This window comes from Ranitomeya imitator, chromosome 1 (assembly GCF_032444005.1).
Source record: "Ranitomeya imitator isolate aRanImi1 chromosome 1, aRanImi1.pri, whole genome shotgun sequence".
Classification (NCBI taxonomy): domain Eukaryota; kingdom Metazoa; phylum Chordata; class Amphibia; order Anura; family Dendrobatidae; genus Ranitomeya; species Ranitomeya imitator.
In genome coordinates this window covers 1,251,755,069-1,251,775,559 of record NC_091282.1, presented here as the reverse complement: position 1 = coordinate 1,251,775,559, position 20,491 = coordinate 1,251,755,069, and the positions used below count along the sequence as shown (strand labels likewise).

Here is a 20,491-nt window from a genome sequence, read left to right as displayed (position 1 = left end):
GAGGGCTGTCACTCCTACATTTGGAAGGGCCCTCCCTCTTGTCAAATAGTTAGCAAGATCATGGAACACATATTCCTCATCCCTTTACAATGCCATTTCAAACACACCCATTTCAAATTTTGGGCTTCGCCCACCACCACCACCATGTCCACCACCATGTCATTATGCGTCCCTCGCTTACAATCTGCTGAGTGCCAGCAAGGTGACGTGTAACCTGCATTTTGTAAGATCCACAGTTCATTTTTGCCACCAAATCCCAATGGAGCCGCTGTCATAACGGGTGAAGCTGCTGTAAGGATTCTACCAGACAACAAAAACATTAGAATTAAATTTAAAATACAGAGCTCAGGTAGAGGCCTTAGCGTGGCAATGACCATGTTCCAACATGTGTAAAGCTGCAGCCTGAAAAGGTCTGTGGAGAGAATTAACCCAGTCTCAAGCTTAAATATACATATACTGGCCAATACCCCACCACCATTTCTTTGTAAGGACCCAAATTTAGGAAATGTAAGGGAAGCAACAGTTTAATAAAGAGACACAAGTCTCACTTAGGAGCATGGAAAAGTCATCAATGGTCTTTGTCCAGCACCAGACAATGTAAATTGTAACAAACTTGTATGCTGTCACGGGTCCACCCAACAGGGTGTCTGGGATGGAGATACTGATATCTCAGCCGTCCGATCTGGTACAGGTGCATGCTGAAGCTGTCAGTACCTTGCTAGAGAGCATGGCCATCCAGTCTGGTTCAGTGGCGTGCTGAGCTGTCAGTGGCTCGACTAGCCAATCTGTGACTGGGAGGCATCAGCAGTCTCCAGGTGTTCATCATCCTGGGTAAACGCCATGCATACTTAACTGAGCGGCTTCTCCCAGACCACTGCCAGACGTACATCCATCTTGTGAGGTTTGTGCTGTGATCTCTGTGCCTTGAGTTCTATATGTGAGATCTGTTGCCTTAACTTTTGACGTTGCTCTGACTACATAGTAACATAGTAACATATAGTAACATAGTTAGTAAGGCCGAAAAAAGACATTTGTCCATCCAGTTCAGCCTATATTCCATCATAATAAATCCCCAGATCTACGTCCTTCTACAGAACCTAATAATTGTATGATACAATATTGTTCTGCTCCAGGAAGACATCCAGGCCTCTCTTGAACCCCTCGACTGAGTTCGCCATCACCACCTCCTCAGGCAAGCAATTCCAGATTCTCACTGCCCTAACAGTAAAGAATCCTCTTCTATGTTGGTGGAAAAACCTTCTCTCCTCCAGACGCAAAGAATGCCCCCTTGTGCCCGTCACCTTCCTTGGTATAAACAGATCCTCAGCGAGATATTTGTATTGTCCCCTTATATACTTATACATGGTTATTAGATCGCCCCTCAGTCGTCTTTTTTCTAGACTAAATAATCCTAATTTCGCTAATCTATCTGGGTATTGTAGTTCTCCCATCCCCTTTATTAATTTTGTTGCCCTCCTTTGTACTCTCTCTAGTTCCATTATATCCTTCCTGAGCACCGGTGCCCAAAACTGGACACAGTACTCCATGTGCGGTCTAACTAGGGATTTGTACAGAGGCAGTATAATGCTCTCATCATGTGTATCCAGACCTCATTTAATGCACCCCATGATCCTGTTTGCCTTGGCCTACCGGCCTCTTTAACCCCTCCAGTTCTCATCCGTTATCCTCCCAGTACTCTTACCTCAGAACATTACCTGACTATGCTTTTGTCTCTTCATTCTGTTTACAACGCACCCTCCTGGCTTCTGACGTTGGACTACTTGACCACTTTGACTCATTGCTTGGCGGTAAGAAGTGACTAGCATCACATATGCAATATCTAACTAACAATGTGAGAATAGACATATATGATGACAAGGGACAACTGAACGCTGCACTGGAATAATTAATTGGATGTGGTTGCTGACTGTTGTGTCTGTGCAACTGCAAGTTTTGGACAGGAGGCATCAGCGCCACCTTCCTGGACAGTAGAGTGGGAGTGAAGTAACAAAGGGGAAGTGCCAGAGGTTTCACCGTCAGACACAGTTCCGCCAACCTACTGGGGTGCTGCTTATATGACCAGTATATGGCGTATGCTAACAGAGATATTATGTCAAATTTCCCTTTATAAATGGATGATGAAGATTTTTGAACTAGCAGCACATATATAGAGCATGTTTCATTACTCACATTATTATTCTGTGTTAGGCTGAAACCTGAAGAATTGTGTGAAGCATATTAATACATTAATGTTCCAAAATCTTCATGTCCAAACAAAAAAAACAACATCAGGTTTCCAGATACACGCTTAAAGAAACCGTGAGAAAGACAACACATTAAAAAATACATAATAATTGAATATATGGAGGTTGAGAATAGAAATTTGACCTTTGCACAATGAACAAAAGGTTTTCAAAAATTACCCCAAGTAGTCTGTATCATACACGCTGAAAGAGCCCGTGATGGAGACCTCACAATAAATTTTGCAGTTATTACAATAGGTGGATATTGGGAGTACAAGTTTCACCATTGCACAACATGCAAAGTTTTCAAACATTACCCAAGGAGTCTGTATCAGACAAGCTGAATGATACCCTGATGGGGACATCACAATACACTTTTCAGTTAATACAAGAGGTAGAGATAGGGTGAAGAAATGTGACCAATGAACCATGTACAAAGTTTCCAACCCAATTTAAATGAACTGGTTTCCTAGACTTGTAATGTCCATACACTAAGTGAATGGGCTGACAAACATTTCCCCATGGGGTGAAACATTTTTTTAAAAGTTACTATGTACATCATAGACTCCTTTTCCTCAAAATATTGTGACTTAGGCATCACGGAATCCGTTCACACTGGTGCTCTACTGGTTGTGGATGATGAGAATGAGGATACGGAGGAAGATAGCAACAAACAGACCAAATCTGGAAGCGTATACCCATGTTGGGTTGTGAAAAGGTGCATGAGAATACACCTCCCAGAAAAGAGAATGTATTAGAGGTGATGTTTCGCTGTTTTCACTTGGTGGTGTACAGAAGTCTTTCCCAATCCAGCCCTTGTTCATTTTTATAAGAGTCAGCCTGTCAGCATTTTCAGTTGACAGGCGGATGCGCTTATCTGTTATAATTCCACCAGCGGCAATAAAAACCTGCTCAGACAGAACGCTAGCAGCAGGGCAGGCAAGGACCTCCAAGGTGTAGAGAGTCAGTTCATGCCACGTGTCCAGCTTGGATACCCAATTATTAAAAGGCACAGAAGAATCACAGAGGACATTTGTATGATCTGCAAGGTACTCCCTCAGCATCTTCCCAAACATTGCACTTCTTGTGACAGCACCCCTTGCCTCTGTCCTGGGACAATGGGAGGGTCTAAGAAAACTGTCCCAGAACTTTGCCATTGTTCCCTTGCCTGAGCTGGATTGTACTTCTGTCTCTATCCCTTAAGGCAGGGCTGTCAAACTGCATTCCTCGAGGGCTGCTAACAGGTCATGTTTTCAGGATTTCCTTGTACTGCACAGGTGATAATTTAAAAGGGGTTGAGATCTGAATTTAGGGTTCTGGTATATGCTCTGAATTTATTTAGATGTGGAACCTAATTTCATTTAGTGATCTAGTGAATGGTCAAGTTTCATCAGTTTTTTCTAGGAATTTAATTATTTAAGGAGCTGGTTTTAATTTAATGAGAAGGTGATGTTCTATTTTTTAGTTTTTGTGGGTTTGATTTTGATAACTAAAGCATTAAATGTAATTTTAATGGTGTAAGTAGATAGCAGCTTATTATAACTGGAACATTTCTGTAAGTTTCTGTAAGATATTTCTAAAAGTCTACTCGATATTCCTTACTAATTAATAAAATGAATTTCGGTTCATTATCTCGAAAACATGTTAAACTTTTCTTATTTTCAGAAAATTACAGCAAATGTGTAATAACAGGTCTGCAAACATTTTTTTTTTCAAGAGCTGTTTTGGTTATTCCACGTAGTCTTTCTGTTTTTAAGTGCGCTGAATCCGAAAAATGACCTTCGTTTTGTCATAGGACATCACGTTTTCTGACAATTTAAGTAACTATGTTAAATAAGACAATACCTCAAAATAATATGAAAATAGACTCATAAAATTAATTTTTTATTACAAATGTTTCATGAAAATCATTTTATAACTGCAACGAGCTCACTAACACACACTAAAATCGGTTCTTCTACCCTGTGAGGCTTCTCTTAGAACATTTACGCTTGTGAGTAGCATCTGGAATGTCTCTCTGAGGTGTCCAACAGTCGTCTGCCATCATTGTAATGCTACGTCTTCCCTGGTATCTTCTTTCCATCTCTTTTATGTCCTGGTGGAATCATTCACCTTGCTCTTCACTCACAGCTCCCAATTTTTCAGGAAAGTTTTCAAGGTGGGAATGGAGGAAATGCACTTTCAAACTCATCAGGCAACCTAAAGCTTGAAATGCTTTCAGCATTCGTCCGAAGATATTTTTGTAGTAAGGGTCATTGTTATTGCCTAAAAATTTCTCTACGACCTTTTTAAATGCAAACCACCCTTCTTTTTGAGGATGCGTCATGGTATTGATAAACTCTTGATCAGCTATAAGCCTTCTAATGTCTGGTCCGAAGAACACACCTTCCTTCAATTTTGCCTCCGAGAGGCCTGGAAACTTGGTGACCAAGTATTTGAAGCATTCTCCATCTTTTGGAAGTGATTTTATGAATTGCTTCATCAATCCCAATTTTATGTGGAGAGGTGGTAGAAGAACTTTATGGGGAAAACCAAAGTTTTGTGGAGGACATTTTTTTCACCAACTGTGAGCACCCTCGACAGTTATATTTGTTTGCCATTGTATATCTTCAATGCATTGATGTGAATTAATTAATAGTAATTTTGACTTTCAAAACCCTAAGATAAGAAAAATACAAAAATTGAGAAAAATATACTAAATTTGAAGAGAATTTTGCATTTTGTGGCAAATCCTGATATCTAGGATTTTTTTCAATTTTTTTTTTTCCTTTTCAGCACACCAAAATACATGGAAATTAGATGAAAATAATCAAACAGCTTTTTAATCGCAGACCTGTGTAATTTCACAATTAATTATTTACAAATAATATACAGTGTAGTAAAACTTAATAATAAAAAAATGAATTAAACAAGAAAAGTTCACCTGAACTGTTTGCAAATTCACCCTCTGGACAAGGGATGCAGTCATAGCAGCAGATATGAAATCCTTCCCGGAGGATCTTTCTGGTTCCAGGTAGACATTGTTGACTGCATCGACCTTTAGGCATCTAGAAATGTAAACCACTTAGATATTTATCACACTCCACATTCATATTAAAAAAAATTCAACATTCCAGTAATCAAAAATTTGACTCTAAATTGGTGATATAAATCTTTTGTTATTTCACAGATATCCAAAGTTTTGGTAAAACTTGGCAACCCGTGATGCCAAGTCATGGAAGGATATTCTTCATTTTTAAGTAAATGTTACATAATTAGAGGTCTCTAAGTGCCTCCATTTATTAGTATTACTTTTTTGTTGGCCAACGCTTAGCAGTTTTAGCTCACCATTTAATGTTTATGAGAACCTCTAATTTAACCCTTGGCAGATAACGTTGAGTTGACAATTATTTTAACCCCATAAGTTTCATATATAATTTGATCATAATGTCTACAATTTTTATGTGTTTGTTCATTGTCACATTACAGAAGACATAACTTTTTCTTCAATATAAAAGTAGCTGTATGTCCACTTATTTTGGGGGGGAATATTTCTAGTTGGTGAAATTAGTTAGTGACATCGTGTCAGGGTACACACTGCCTATTTTCAAAATGTTATTAACTTTTTATGGGAAAAAAATGAAATAGAACACCAATTCTCCAATGATTTTTTAACCTTTTGTATTTTACACTTTTCAATTATTGCACAACGAAAGTGTTTACTTTATTCTATGGGCCAGCAAAATTATGGTAATACCAATTTTAAGTCTTTTTGTTTATGTTTTCTTACTTTATTACAATAAATATTCAATTGAAAAAAAAAAAAATTTGTACTTGATAGTATCCAACCAGTACTATATTTGTCTGGATTAGTGTATTCTGATAGGTAGTTATTGTGGGTTGCTCTGCACTGAAGATGACGCTGAGATTGTGACTGTGTGAAAGAAAAGCTGTTAAGGTGTTTGACAGCAGATTGGATTAAGTATGAGCAAAAGTGTTGCCAGTTTTAGATTCTTCAACTTGCCACCTCTGTTCAAGGACTTAAGGCCCCGTCACACATAGCGAGATCGCTAGCGAGATCGCTGCTGACTCACAAGTTTTGTGACGCAACAGCGATCTCAGTAGCGATCTCGCTATGTGTGACACGTAGCAGCGATCAGGCCCCTGCTGTGAGATCGCTGGTCGTGTCGGAATGGCCTGGGCCATTTTTTGATCGTTGAGGTCCCGCTGACATCGCTGAATCGGCGTGTGTGACGCCGATTCAGCTATGTCTTCGCTGGTAACCAGGGTAAACATCGGGTTACTAAGCGCAGGGCCGCGCTTAGTAACCCGATGTTTACCCTTGTTACCATCGTTAAAGTAAAAAAAACAAACGCTTCATACTAACCTACCGCTGTCTGTCCCCGGCGCTGGGCTTCTCTGCTCTGGCTGTGAGCACAGCGGCCGGAAAGCAGAGCGGTGACGTCACTGCTCTGCTTTCCGGCTGCCTGCCGCTCACAGCCAGAGCAGAGAAGCCCAGCGCCGGGGACAGACAGCGGTAGGTAAGTATGAAGCGTTTGTTTTTTTTACTTTAACGATGGTAACCAGGGTAAACATCGGGTTACTAAGCGCGGCACTGCGCTTAGTAACCCGATGTTTACCCTGGTTACCGGGGACCTCGGGATCGTTGGTCGCTGGAGAGCGGTCTGTGTGACAGCTCTCCAGCGACCAAACAGCGACGCTGCAGCGATCCGGATCGTTGTCAGTATCGCTGCAGCATCGCTAAAGTGTGACGGTACCTTTAAACTCCTATATGGGGGATGTTATCCTAAATCTTGTTGTCTCAAGTAATTACAAAATGCTTGACCTGTTTCTGGTGTTTGTATGTGTTACTTTTGCCACTCAACTGAAACTGCCCTAAGTAAAGTCACCAATGACCTACTAACCACAAAGAGCAAGTGACACTACTCTGTTCTCCTTCTCCTGGACCTATCTTCTGCATTTGACACTGTGGACCACTCCTCCCACCTGCGACAGAGCTTCTTTCATCTCTTGGCATCTCAGACTTAGACCTATTGTCACTGTCAGCTGCAACCACTGATGTGGCCCAGCCCATAGTTGCCCCCACAACGACCAACCACGACGGCGTGGGGCGCGCGTCCGCCGGGGATGCAATATGGAACCTTTATACCGCAGAGGTGGACCCGGGCCTACCCGAACTAGGGGAGGGCAGAGACCGGGGTTCTGTGGCAGATGAGCATGTGAACAAGGAAAGAGACACGCAGGTCTTGATTACACCGCACAAATTCAGGTATAGAGAAAGTAAAGTTTACTAAAGTAAAGTCACACAGTACATAACAAAACATAATGATGTCAGGCTCCCGATTCCAGACCTCCCAGAAGGGTACCACCCAGTGGACCCCAAGGCACCAACAGATCTCCGAGGCACACATAGGCGGGACATCAGGACACAGGCAGGACATCAGGCTTCACGAGGTCATCAGGACATAGGTAAGACATCAGGGCAGAGTACAGACAGGACATCAGGACAGACACCAGGACATAGGAAGGACATCAGGGCATCAGCGAACACAAGGTCAACAGGATGTAGGCAAGACATCAGGGTACAGACAGGACATCAGGACATCTGGACCCAGGGTCACAGGCAGACATCAGACATGAGTCGTTTTGTTCCGGATATCCAACACGATCTACAGGCACCACCACAGTCATCAGGCTCCAAGCTCCAGACAGCGGTAATCAGATTGCAGACTGCGGTCATCAGGCTCCAGGCATTGGACCTAGGAAGGAACTCAAGCGGGATGATGTTAGATCTGCAGGATTGCTGGGCCTGCCAGGAGCTAGCACCGCATGGTAACCAAAGCACAGAGTAGTGAATGCTCAGCAGAAACACCAGTTACAGGAGAATCAAAGTCACTGGGTGCGAGACTCCAGATGCACAGGGATTCCAGGAACATAACACAGCAGACACAATTCAGACAGGGTCAGGTACAGGACAAGTACAGGATCAAGGATTCGGGCCTGAATATAACACCTCCAGGACAGATGCTAAAACAGAGCAAAACAGGAATCAAGGCAAGGACTTTGGTATTAAAACATAGACAGGAGAGGTGCAGGAACACAAACACACATAGCAAAGTTCAGGAGCTTTGTGAGTAGCTCAGGCCCCACCCATAGGGCAGGGGAACTTTATATAGGAGCTGCCCCTCAGCAAGTACTACACTACACTAACCCTGATAAAAGCTGGGGAGGTGTGGCCGTGCACGCCCTTAGCATAAACAGAAACCATTACAGCACAATCAGTGCAGGAACTGTGGCTTAGAGCACCTGGCAGCGACAGCTAGCCTGAACACACGAGGAAAGTCATGCACCAGCTGCAGAGGACCTCGCAGCCCGCAGACAGCTTCCACAGCGGCAACCAGGGACCCCACATGCGAATGGTAATGCAGCAGAGCAAAGACCTAACCACCATGTACGGCTATGCAGCAGGGCAGGGAATTGAGCAGGCTCCATACAGGTAACAGCCAACAGTATCCCAGCTCAATTAGTGGGAAAGGAGCAAATGGTTAAAGCAAAGACATGCATTGTCATGCTGAAAACCAGATACAGACAGAACGACATGACACCTATCCTGGATCTCGTCATATCTAACAGACCGAATATTCAGTGTCTCCCTCTCCCACACCACCTCCTCACCTCAGCCCCTACACTTCTCCATCTACACCTTTGGCCTGGGACAGCTCATATAATCCCACGATTTGCAGTATCATCTCTATGCTGACGACACGCAGGTCTACGTATCTGGACCCATCCTCACCTCCTTACTCACCAAAATCCCACAATGTCGGTCAGCTATTTCAGCTTTCTTTTCTGCTCGCTTTCTAAAACTGAACATAGACAAAACAGAATTCATCATCTTTCCCCATTCTCACTCTATACCTCCATCAAACCTATCCATCAATGTCAATGGCTTCTCACTTTCCCCAATTCCGCATGCTCTGTGCCTCAGGGAGATCCTCGACTCTGCCCTTTCTTTCAAGACTCATATCCAAGCCCTTGCCTCCTCTTGCTGACTCAAACTCAAAAATATTTCCTGGATCTGTGCATTCCTTGACCATGAAACCACAAAAATGTTAGTGCAAGCCCTTATCATCTCCTGCCTCGAATACTGCAACCTCCTACTCTCTGACCTCCTCTCCAGCACTCTGACACCACTCCAATCCATCCTACACTCTGCTGCTCAACTAATCCACCTGTCTCCCCATTATTCCCCAGTCTCTCGTCTCTGCCAAGCCCTTCACTGGCTTCCTATTGTCCAGTGGCTCCAGTTCAAAACCCTTACTATGACATACAGAGCCATTCACAATCTGACTCCTCCATACATCTGTGACATGGTCTCCTTGTACTTACCCACATACAAACTTCGATCTTTTCAAAAAGATCTCCTTCTCTACCCCCTCTTATCTCTTCTTCCCACAACTGCATACAAGACGTCTCTCATGCTTCCCCCATACTCTGGAACGCTCTACCCCAAAACCTCAGACTTTCGCCTACCACAGAAACCTTCAAAGAGAACCTGAAGACCCACCTCTTTCGACAAGCGTACAGCCTGCAGTCATCCTCAGTCTGCCGAACCGCCACATGACCAGCTCTACCCTCTCCTAGTGTATCCTCACCAATCCCCTGTAGACTGTGTGCCCTTGTGGGCAGGGTCCTCTCTCCTCCTGTACTTGTATTGCTCATATTTACTGTGCTTGTCTATATTTGCCCCTTTTCACATGTAAAGCGCCATGGAATAAATAGAGCTATATAATTGTATAATAATGATAATAAGTCAGTATACTATACAGAGTCATTACAAACAGAGTGATCTATTTCACGTTTTTTCCTTTCTGTTAATGCTGATGATTATAGCTTAGATCCAAAGAAAACCCAAAAGTCATTATCTCAGTAAAATAGAATACTTTATAACACAAGCTTGAAAAATGATTTTAAAATCCAAAATTGTTGGCCTACTGAAATGAATATTCAGTAAATACAGTCAATGCTTGGCCAGGGCTCCTTTTGCATCAATTACTGCATTAATGCAGGAGGCATGGAGGCGATCAGCCTGTGGCGCTGCTGAGGTGCCATGGAAGCCCGGGTAGCTTTTATAGCGCATCTACATTGTTGAGTCTTGTGTCTCTCATCTTGCTCTTGACAATACCCCATAGATTCTCTATGGTATTAAGGTCAGGTGAGTTTGCTGGCCAATCAAGCACAGTGATACTAATCTTTTTAAACCAGGTATTGGTATTTTTGGCAGTGTGGACCGGTGTCAATTCTTGCTGGAGAATGAAGTTTCCATATCCAAAAAGCTTCTTGGCAGAGGGAAGTATGAAGTACTCGAAAATTTACTGGTAGACGACTGCGCTGACTTTGGTCTTGATAAAACACAGTAGACCTACACCAGCAGATGACATCGCTTCCCAAACCATCACTTACTGTGAAAATTTTAAACTAGACATCAAGCAGCTTGGATTGTGTGTCTCCACTTTTCCTCCAGATTCTGGGACCTTGATTTACAAATGAAATGCCAAATTTACCTTCATCTGAAAACAACACCTTGGACCACTGAACAACAGTCCAGTTTTTATTCTCCTTGGCCCAGGTAAGACGCTTTTGTCATTGTTTATTGGTCATGAGTGGCTTGATAAAAGGACTGCGGCAGTTGTAGCGCATGTCCTTTATATGTCTGTGTGTGGTGGCACTTTAACCCCTTCAAGTCGCAGCCCTTTTTCATTTTTGCGTTTTCGTTTTTCACTTCCCTCTTTCCCTGAGCCATAACTTTTTTATTTTTCCATCAATATGGTCATGTGAGGGCTTATTTTTTGCGGGACAAGTTGTACTTTTGAACGACACCATTGGCTTTACCATGTCTTTTACTAGAAAACGGGAAACAAATTCCAAGTGCGGTGAAATTGCAAAAAAAGTGCAATCCCACACTTGTTTTTTGTTTGGCTTTTTTGCTAGGTTCACTAAATGCTAAAACTAACCTGCCATTATGATTCTCCAGGTCAGTACGAGTTCATAGACACCTAACATGACTAGGTTATTTTTTATCTAAGTGGTGAAAAAAAATTCCAAACTTTGCTAAAAAAAAAAAAAAAGTGCCATTTTCCGATACCCGTAGCGTCTCCATTTTTCGTGATCTGGGGTTGGGTGAGGGCTTATTTTTTGCGTGCCGAGCTGATGTTTTTAATGATACCATTTTTGCGCAGATATGTTCTTTTGATTGCCCGTTATTGCATTTTAATGCAATGTTGCGGCGACCAAAAAAAGGTAATTCTGGCGTTTCGGATTTATTTCTCGCTACGCCGTTTAGCGATCAGGTTAATGCTTTTTTTTTAATTGATAGATCGGGCGATTCTGAACACGGCGATACCAAATACGTGTAGGTTTGGTTTTTTTTTTATTGTTTTATTTAGGATGGGGCAAAAGGGGGGTGATTTAAACTTTTATATTTTTTATATTTTTTTCATATTTTTAAAAACATTTTTTTTTTACTTGTGCCATGCTTCAATAGCCTCCATGGGAGGCTAGAAGCTGGCATAGCCTGATCGGCTCTGCTACATAGCAGCGATCATCAGATCGCTGCTATGTAGCAGAAATGCAGGTGTGCTGTGAGCGCCGACCACAGGGGGGCGCTCACAGCAGACCTGCATCAGTAACCATAGAGGTCTCAAGGACCTCTATGGTTACCTTCCTGATGCATCGTCGACCCCCGATCATGTGAAGGGGGTCGGCGATGACGTCATTTCCGGCCGCCCGGCCGGATGCGGTAGTTAAATGCCGCTGTCTGTGTTTGACAGCGGCATTTAACAGGTTAATAGCGGCAGGTGAATAGCGATTTCACCCGCCGCTATTGCGCACACATGTCAGCTGTACAAAACAGCTGACATGTCGCAACTTTGATGTGGGCTCACCGCCGGAGCCCACATCAAAGGGGCATTCACGGCATGCGCAGTAGATGTACGGCGCATGTCGTGAAGGGGTTAAGCATTAACCCTAGCAACAATCCACTCCTTGTGAATCTTCCCCAAATTTTTGAATGGCCATTTCTTAACAATCCTTTCAAAGCTGTGGTTATCTTAGTTGCTAGTGCATCTTTTTCTACCACACTCTTTCTTTCCACTCAACTTTCCATTAATATCCAGAAGGATAACGTTTAAAGCTCCTTGGTGATGATGTGATCATATGTGCTTAATCTTTATATGTGTTTAATCTTAATATGTAGTTTACCTTTGTATGTTGAAATATCCAAAACTATACAAAAGTGTATGCAGTCGTACTATTCCTATAATTTTGTACTTTGAAATAGATTTGTGTTATATTGCAAACACTAGCATTCTTTAAAGCCGTATTCAAACTTTAGTTTTAAAAATGTGGCAATACAGTGGGTCAGTAGGGTCAGGAAACATGGATTATTAATGCAATTCTAGTGGTGAATTAAAAATAAACAAGCTCTAGTAGTGAGTTAAAAAAAAACAAAAAAAGAGAAAGATCAAAAATTGAAAAAAATGTAAAAAATTCAATAAATGACATGTTAGGCGCCGCGTTTCTCCTACTGCACTAGGTGGATCCCAAGCCTTGTCTCTCTCTGCGGTCTCCCATTATTCTTCAACCGCAGTGGAGCCTGCTCAGCAGAGATGTCGGTGACAGCGTGTTGCTCAGACTCAAGTTGTTTGTCTACTTACTGCTAGCTCTCCAGTTACAGCTATAATAACGAGCAATAGGTGGCAGCGAGCAGATGTTTCTGGGTCTAAGTCCAGAAATCACCCCACTGAGCATGCTCATGAGGCGACCTCTCATTGGTGGTCGGTAGCCAGCTGCTCAAGTCGTGTGCCAGCTTTGGATTGGTCTGTGAGCAAGGTCCTGTCTGATTGGCACAATCTATAAAAGGATCCTTGGCGCGCCCATCGGTACGCTAAGATCATTTATGTTCATGCGTGTGTGGAACACTAAGGTAGTGTGGACTTTTTTGCGTTTGCTATGATCAAGCGTATAGCCTTAGTATTCCGGCTTCTCCAGAGAGGAGTTTGTGTGTGTGCTCAGGGCTGCCGTGTAGCCTATAGAATTCCGGCACCTCCGGAGAGGAGTTCGTATGAGTGAATCTGCTGTGACTTTGTCCACTACCTGTTCCCTTGCCCCTGAGAGGGTAGCGCTCACCTGTGAAGTAACAGGGGGATTCACATAGCGCCATTTTCCACTAGCGTGGCTACTAGCTGTGCCATACTGATTCTGCCCCTCTGCGAAGCTAACAGAGCTGAGTAATTGCTTTCTGTTTCACACAGGGTGATGTTTAACCCCTCGTGCCTTCAATATTGCTTGCCGCATTCTTCCGCCATTGTTCATTAGCTGCGGTTTCACATCTCCACACAGTGGACCCCGGGTTGCAATCACACTTCATCTTTATTAATATTTAGTGCGATCCGCCAACCCTGACATGACATGCTCGTAAAAATAAATTTGCATTTCATTATGCAAAAGTTGGGGCCTAATTAAGCAATGTCAATGAAAAAGATTATTACTATAATAATGCAGCAGAAAAATACTTTTCATAAAATATGTATTTAATTTGCAAGTGTGCCTTAGATAGCTATTTTATTTTTATTCACGAAAAAGCAGAAAGGCAAAAACCAAAACAGTAATGAATGTATTGCTTTCATTTTTAATTGTCCCCAATAAAAAATAAAAATAAATACAAATGGGCAGCATGGTGGCTCAGTGGTTAGCATTGCAGCTCTGGAGTCCTGTGTTCAAATACCACCAAGAACAACATCTGCAGGGAGTTTGTATGTTCTCCCTTTGTCTGCGTGGGTTTCCTCCAGCTTCTCCAGTTTCCTCCCACACTTCAAAAGAATACTGATAGTGAAGTTAGATTGTAAGCCACATCTGGGACAGCTATGATAATGTGTGCAAACTATAAAGCGCTGCAGAATATGTTGGCACTATATAAATATAGAGATTATTATTATTATTTACTAATCAATATAGTACATATATAAAATTTTACAAACTGATTTGCAGAAAAGTTAGGTGTCATGAATGATCCGTTCCGGGGTTTTTGTCCTGTCTGCCCTTTTTCCGGGCGGATCATGTCAAGGGTTAACTTTGCTCTGCCTCGCTCTGGGTTTAGGCTTGCTATTTACAGGGGTGTCAAACTGCATTCCTCGAGGGCCTCAAACCTTGCTTGTTTTCAAGATTTCCTTAGCATTGCACAAGGTGCTGGAATCATTCTGTGCAGGTGAATAAATTATCACCTGTGCAACACAAGGAAATCCTGAAAGCATGACCTGTTTGCAGCCCTCGAGGAATGAAGTTTGACACCTCTGCTATTTAGCTCTGATGCATCCTGCTGGCGGTGTCAGCTATAGTTCTGCCTTCGGCATGTGTACTTGACTCTGGAAGATCTTGATTTGTCCTGCTGTGATCCCGAGTCTGTTGACTCCCTCTTTCTGTCCTTTCACAGTGTTTCCCTGTTAGTTGGTTTGATTCTCTGGTTTTTGACTTGGCTTGTATTTGGACTCGCTTCTGCCTCCTGTCTTTGTCTCTTCCTCTTTAGACCATTACTGAACCCCCTGGCATGTTCCTGACCACATGTACTGCTGCACCTTCTGGTACTTTTGCTTCTGACTGTTTTTTTTGTCTCGGCTTGTCTGACCACTCTCTCACCACTTGGTGGTGCCTGTGCTGCTGCTCTGTGTGTGCAGCCTAACTTCCCTCACAAGCTCCCCCTGGTGGTGGTTGCGCTGCACTGCACTGCAGCAGCATGACTTTAGGAAGTTGTGTTTCTTTAAATGCAACAATGGAAAAAAGTTTGGTCCTTAAAACTTATGGCATTGATGTGGTATTCTTTGAAGCAAGTACAACTTAATGGGGCTGTCAGCAAGAAAATCAACTACTTTTCACATTTTTTAAACATTCCATGGACTTTTTGTCGAAATCATAACATTCAAATGGAAAAACATCTTCCATTCGTTATATAAACCAATATGACAAAGAAGAACCAACATTCTGTATCAATTTAAATAATCTGCACCAATATTTCATATTTGCACTGTTACCTTGTGATGCAAATTATTTTAATTTTCTATGGTTGATATAGTAAATTGTTTTCTCATAATTAGGAATAGCACAAAAATGTTTATGTCATTAATAGTGTTGAGTAGGGTTGAGCAACTTATACTAGGATACTTTCTCAAAAGTCGGGTCGAGTGAAATTGGCCGATCCTATAGAAAAGTCAGGGTCGGGGTCGGCCGAAACACGAAACCCAATGCAGTGCAATGGGATACTATGGTTCCCAGGGTCTGAAGGAGAGGAAACTCTCCTTCAGGCCCTGGGATCCATATTTAAGTGTAAAATAAAGAATTAAAATAAAAAATATTGCTATACTTACCCTCTGACGCGCCCTGGAACTAACCGGCAGCCTTCCTTCCTTAGAATCAGCGCGTGAAGGACCTTAGATGACGTCGCGGCTTGTGATTGGTCGCGCGACCGCCCATGTGACCGCTCACGCGACCAATCACAAGCCGCGACGTCACCGAAGGTCCTTCAAGCGCTGATTCTTAGGAAGGAAGGCTGCCGGAAAGAAGCAGGGCGCGTCCGAGGGTGAGTATATTCCTATTAGGTGTATACGCACCCTCGGACGCGCCCTGGTTGAAACCGCTATAACCGGCAGTCTCCCCTCCTAAGAATGAGCGAGTTAAGGACCTGCGATGACGTCGTGGCTTGTGATTGGTCGCGTGAGCGGTCACATGAGCGTTCATGTGACTATTCATAAGCCGCGACGTCATCGAAGGTCCTTCACCCTGCATTCTTAGGAACAGAGGCTGCCGGTTACACCGCTTATAGCCAGGGGCCGTCGGAGGAGTGAGCATATCGATATTTTTTATTTTTATTCTTTATTTTTTACATGAATATGGATCCCAGGGCCTGAAGGAGAGTTTCCTCTCCTTCACACTCTGGGAACCATTACAGGATACCTTCCGATATTTGCGTCCCATTGACTTGTATTGATATCGGATATCGGTATCGGCGATACCCGATATTTTTCGGATATCGGCCGATACAATCCGATACCGATACTTTCAAATATCGGACGGTATCGCTCAACACTAGTCATTAATTCTCTCACTTAAAATGTGCTCATTATTTTATAGAAAGTAATAACCAGTACTGCATTCCAAACTATAAACTAGTATTGAGGAAATCATTAAATCTTTTTTGCTTCACATTTTTTATTAACTCAGTCTTACTTATCCAGCATAATATTCCAACCCACCGAGTTCTGTTTCCATGTAATCATCTTTGTTGAGACATTCAGCTGATCTGGAAGTAAATTATCAAATATTCCAACACGAATGCTAGATATTTGTTCATTTGATTTATTTTCTCTGAGTGCCCAGTTCATAATATGCAAAGGTGTTAGCAATTCCCCTTTCTCATTAAACAATACATCCACTTTTAGAGAATTTTTTGAGTGTACTCTTTTAATGAACTGCGTTAACTGGAAAAAAAAAGAAAAAATTATTTGCAAATTAAATCAATAAATACAATTTTTTTTTTCTAATGACACTGAGGTTACAGATTCCACCATTCACTGTTTCTTGGAAGCACCCAATTTGGTGTAAGGGCGTGCTGACCTGTCGGTATTTTGAGTGACAGCTCGACTGTGCAATCTGAGTCTGTGAGGTGTTGACCGCCCTTCTATTGTTCCCTGTTTCAGGCAGTACTTAGCTTCTTAACTGAGCTGTCTGGCCCAGATAGAAGCCAGTCATTGCTCTCAGTACTGTGTGGCCTGTTCCTCTGTGCTTTGTTCTCAACATTCTGACTTTCTGATACTTTTTTGCCAGATCCTAGACTTTACTATTGACTACCCATTTGTATTACCCTTTTGCGCTGCTCCATTATCTTCCTGGAATTCTGACCTCAGACCGTCACCTGACTATGCCTTTGTATCTTTGCTCTATTTATGACGTACTCTCCTTGTTTTGACCTCGGACTCCTTGATGACTCTGCAATCACAGATTGTCTTTTAGAAGTAACATAGCTCCAGATTATGACTCTGCCATATGTTTTTTCTATTTTGTCAGTATGGATCCTGGTCACATGCTCTGTTCCAGGGGTTGAAGATTATTATGTCCCTACTAAGAGGGGATCCTCAAAACGTGGCCATTTTCTTTGTCCCCACAAGCCCCAGAATGGTTTTTATGTAGATACCTTTTTTTCATGCTTTAGGTTTCAACTATGACAAACTGCAGGGGATTACTGCACTGAGTTCAAGCAGTGGGCTACTGAAGTTCTGTGGAATGATGCAGCACTCAGGTGCCAGATCCACAAAGGTCTTTCCAAGCCTTTTAAGAACACTCATTCCATCATGATTTCTCTTGAGCTTAGGTGGAGGCCATGACCAAGGCCATACGAATGGACTTCAGAATACATAAGAGATGTAGTGAATAGAAGGCTGCTCATTATAAGTCCCCGGACGAGGTCCATTTACCTGATTTGGAGGAACTGAAGGTTAGAGTTTCCAGTTTTTGTGGTGTGGAGAAGAAAAATAGAGAAGATCTTTGACTCTGTCTATACTCTGGTCTCAATGAACATTTTCTCAAGAATTGTCCAACATGTCCTCAGGCAAGCAAACCATTGGTAGAACATCTGAGTCTGGGTGATTGCTGAGGAGGTCACTCAGACCCCCAGGGACATTTTCCTTCCTCTGATAAACTACTGATGAATAAGGTGATATCATTCAAAAACCAGGTGTTATCAGCATTGGCGTTCATTGACGGTGGGCATGCTGCTAATGTTATTAATTCAAGATTGTTTCGAAAGTTAGGGGTAGAGACAGTTAGTTTTGAAAGACTCAATCAAATTTTGCATTGACAGACACCGTTAGCCCAAATTTTGGTCCAAAGGGTATCTGTGGATTTCTTGCACCAAGTGGAAGCACTTCACTCTTAATCCATCTCCTGTTTTGGATAATTTACCTGATAGGTTGGTACTGGAGCTTACATGGCTTCTTCTTCACAAATCTGTTTTTGATTGGTGTCAGAATGAAATTGTAAAAATAAGCCCCAATTGTTAAAAGAAATGTTGGCACAAATATGCTCCACTAGTATAAAGAACTTTGGTGATGAGATCTCAAATAAAGAGGTGGAGATACTACCTTCCCGTCGTCCTTATGATTGTGCTATTAATATTGTCCATAAGGTCAAATTACCAAAAGCTCGCCTTTATAATTTGTTCAGGGCCTGAACGGACTGCCAGGGAAGAATATGTTAACGAAAGTTTACAGAAGGATCATATTAGTCCTTCCTCCTCGCCTGTAGCTGCTGAATTTTTCTGGGTAAAAAAGAAAGTTGTCTGCCTGCGTCCTTGCCTCGATTTCCAAGAATTGAACAAAATCACAGTTAAAATACTAAACTAGTGATGGGCGAGCACTAAAATGCTTGGGTGCTCGTTGCTTGGTTCGAGCAACTTGGAATGCTTGGGTGCTCAACCCGAGCAACGAGCCCAATGTAAGTCTGTGGGAAGCTCGAGAATATTTGCCACAACCCGCAGGGGTGTTTTTAGGGTCTAAAACCATCGGAAATTGATGGGAACAGTGCTGAAATGACATGGGATCATCATGGAGAAGACCCCTGGAATCATTTCTGACTCCCAGGTCACTGACAATGTTGTCAGAGTTTTAGGCCATTTTTCCGGGTGCACAATAAAACATATCAAAAAAGATACAAAAATTTATTTTCCTTGGAAATATGTTAAGGAACATAATTTCCAGGGTAATGATGTGCATGTAAGGCAAAAAAAAAAAATAACCCCCTAAAAAAAAGTTCCTCCACAACTTGGGTTATGTACACATGCTGTGTTTTTGATCTTTAGCATTGCTCTCAACCAAGACAAATGCATTCACTGGGAAATATCATTTTAACATTTTACCACCTTAGCTGGCCATGTGGTGGGTGACACATCATCAGACACATCCTGTTTCATTTATGAAGGAGGAACTTTTAAAAGAGGACGGCCATCAGGCAGACTTTAATACTCTAAAAGGGACAGCAGTTGGTCCTCACTATTCTTACAGAGCCATCAGCCGGCTATGCTTTGTTGTTCCCATTATTACACTGTGTCTCCTATACTGTTATTGTCTATGCATTGAATGCAAGGTCTGCCCCAAATTTGGATACACCTCAATAACCCATTGAACAGACGTCCTGGATGGCCACATGAAACCCAAACTCCCCATTATTATTAATTTGCTACTGCCATTCTGCTAGCCTATCCATTGAATGCAAGGCCTGCCTGCCCAAAAGATGCACGCACCACAATAACCCTTTGAACCAATGTACTGGATGGCCACATGAAACCAAATTTTCCATTATTATGATTTTTTTATTCTCAGAATATTTGCCCATGAAGTGAATGCAAGGCCTGCTCAAAATTTGGACACACCCCAATAACCCTTTAAATAGACGTCCTGGATGGCCACATGAAATCAAAGTTCCCATTATTATGATTTTTACACTACCATACAGTTTGCCCGTGAAGTGAATTGTTGAGCCAGAAGAACCTGCTTTGGAGAATGTCAGTATTGATGATGAAGACCTGGCATTGGAGCATTGCAGTGTTGAGACTAAACACCTGCCAGCTTAGCATTTCAGCGTTGAGCATGAAGAACATACATTGGAGCATTGCAGTGTTGAGGATGAAGACCAAGCAGTGGAGAATGTCAGTGTTGAGGCTAAAGAACTTGCATTGGAGAATGTCAGTGTTGAGGCTGAAAACCTGACATTGGAGCACTGAAATGTTGAGGATGAACACCCGGCAGTGGGGCATTTAAATGTTCAGCCTGAAGAACCAGCAATGGAGAATTTCAGTGATGAGGATAAAGACCCGGCAGTGGAGCATTGCAGTGTTGAGGCTGTACACCCGGCAAAAGGAGCATTTCAGTGTCGAGCCTGAAAAAGCTGCGTTGGAGAATTGCAATGATGAAGATGAAGACCTGGCAGTGGAGCATTGCAGTGTTGTGGCTGAACACCCGGCAAAGGTGCATTTCAGTGTTGAGTATGAAGAACATGCATTGGAGAATTGCAGTGTTGAGGATGAAGACCCAGCAGTGGAGAATTTCAGTGTTGAGGCTAAAGAACTTGCATTAGAAAGTGTCAGTGTTGAGGCTGAAGACCTGACATTGGAGCATTGAAATGTTGAGGGTAAACATCTGGCAGTG

The 20,491-nt window shown here is 42.5% G+C and overlaps 1 protein-coding gene across 1 annotated transcript in view; it reads right to left on the bottom strand.

Moving 5' to 3' along the window:
- Nucleotides 1-20,491, bottom strand: part of LOC138657521 (vomeronasal type-2 receptor 26-like) — a 47,524-nt gene that overhangs the window by 8,876 nt on the left and 18,157 nt on the right. The window contains exons 2-3 of the mRNA XM_069745299.1: nucleotides 9,052-9,109; nucleotides 5,167-5,290 (exon numbers count right to left, since the gene is read on the bottom strand). Of these exons, the coding sequence (XP_069601400.1) occupies nucleotides 5,167-5,290; nucleotides 9,052-9,109 (182 nt within the window). The remainder of the gene's footprint in view (nucleotides 1-5,166; nucleotides 5,291-9,051; nucleotides 9,110-20,491) is intronic.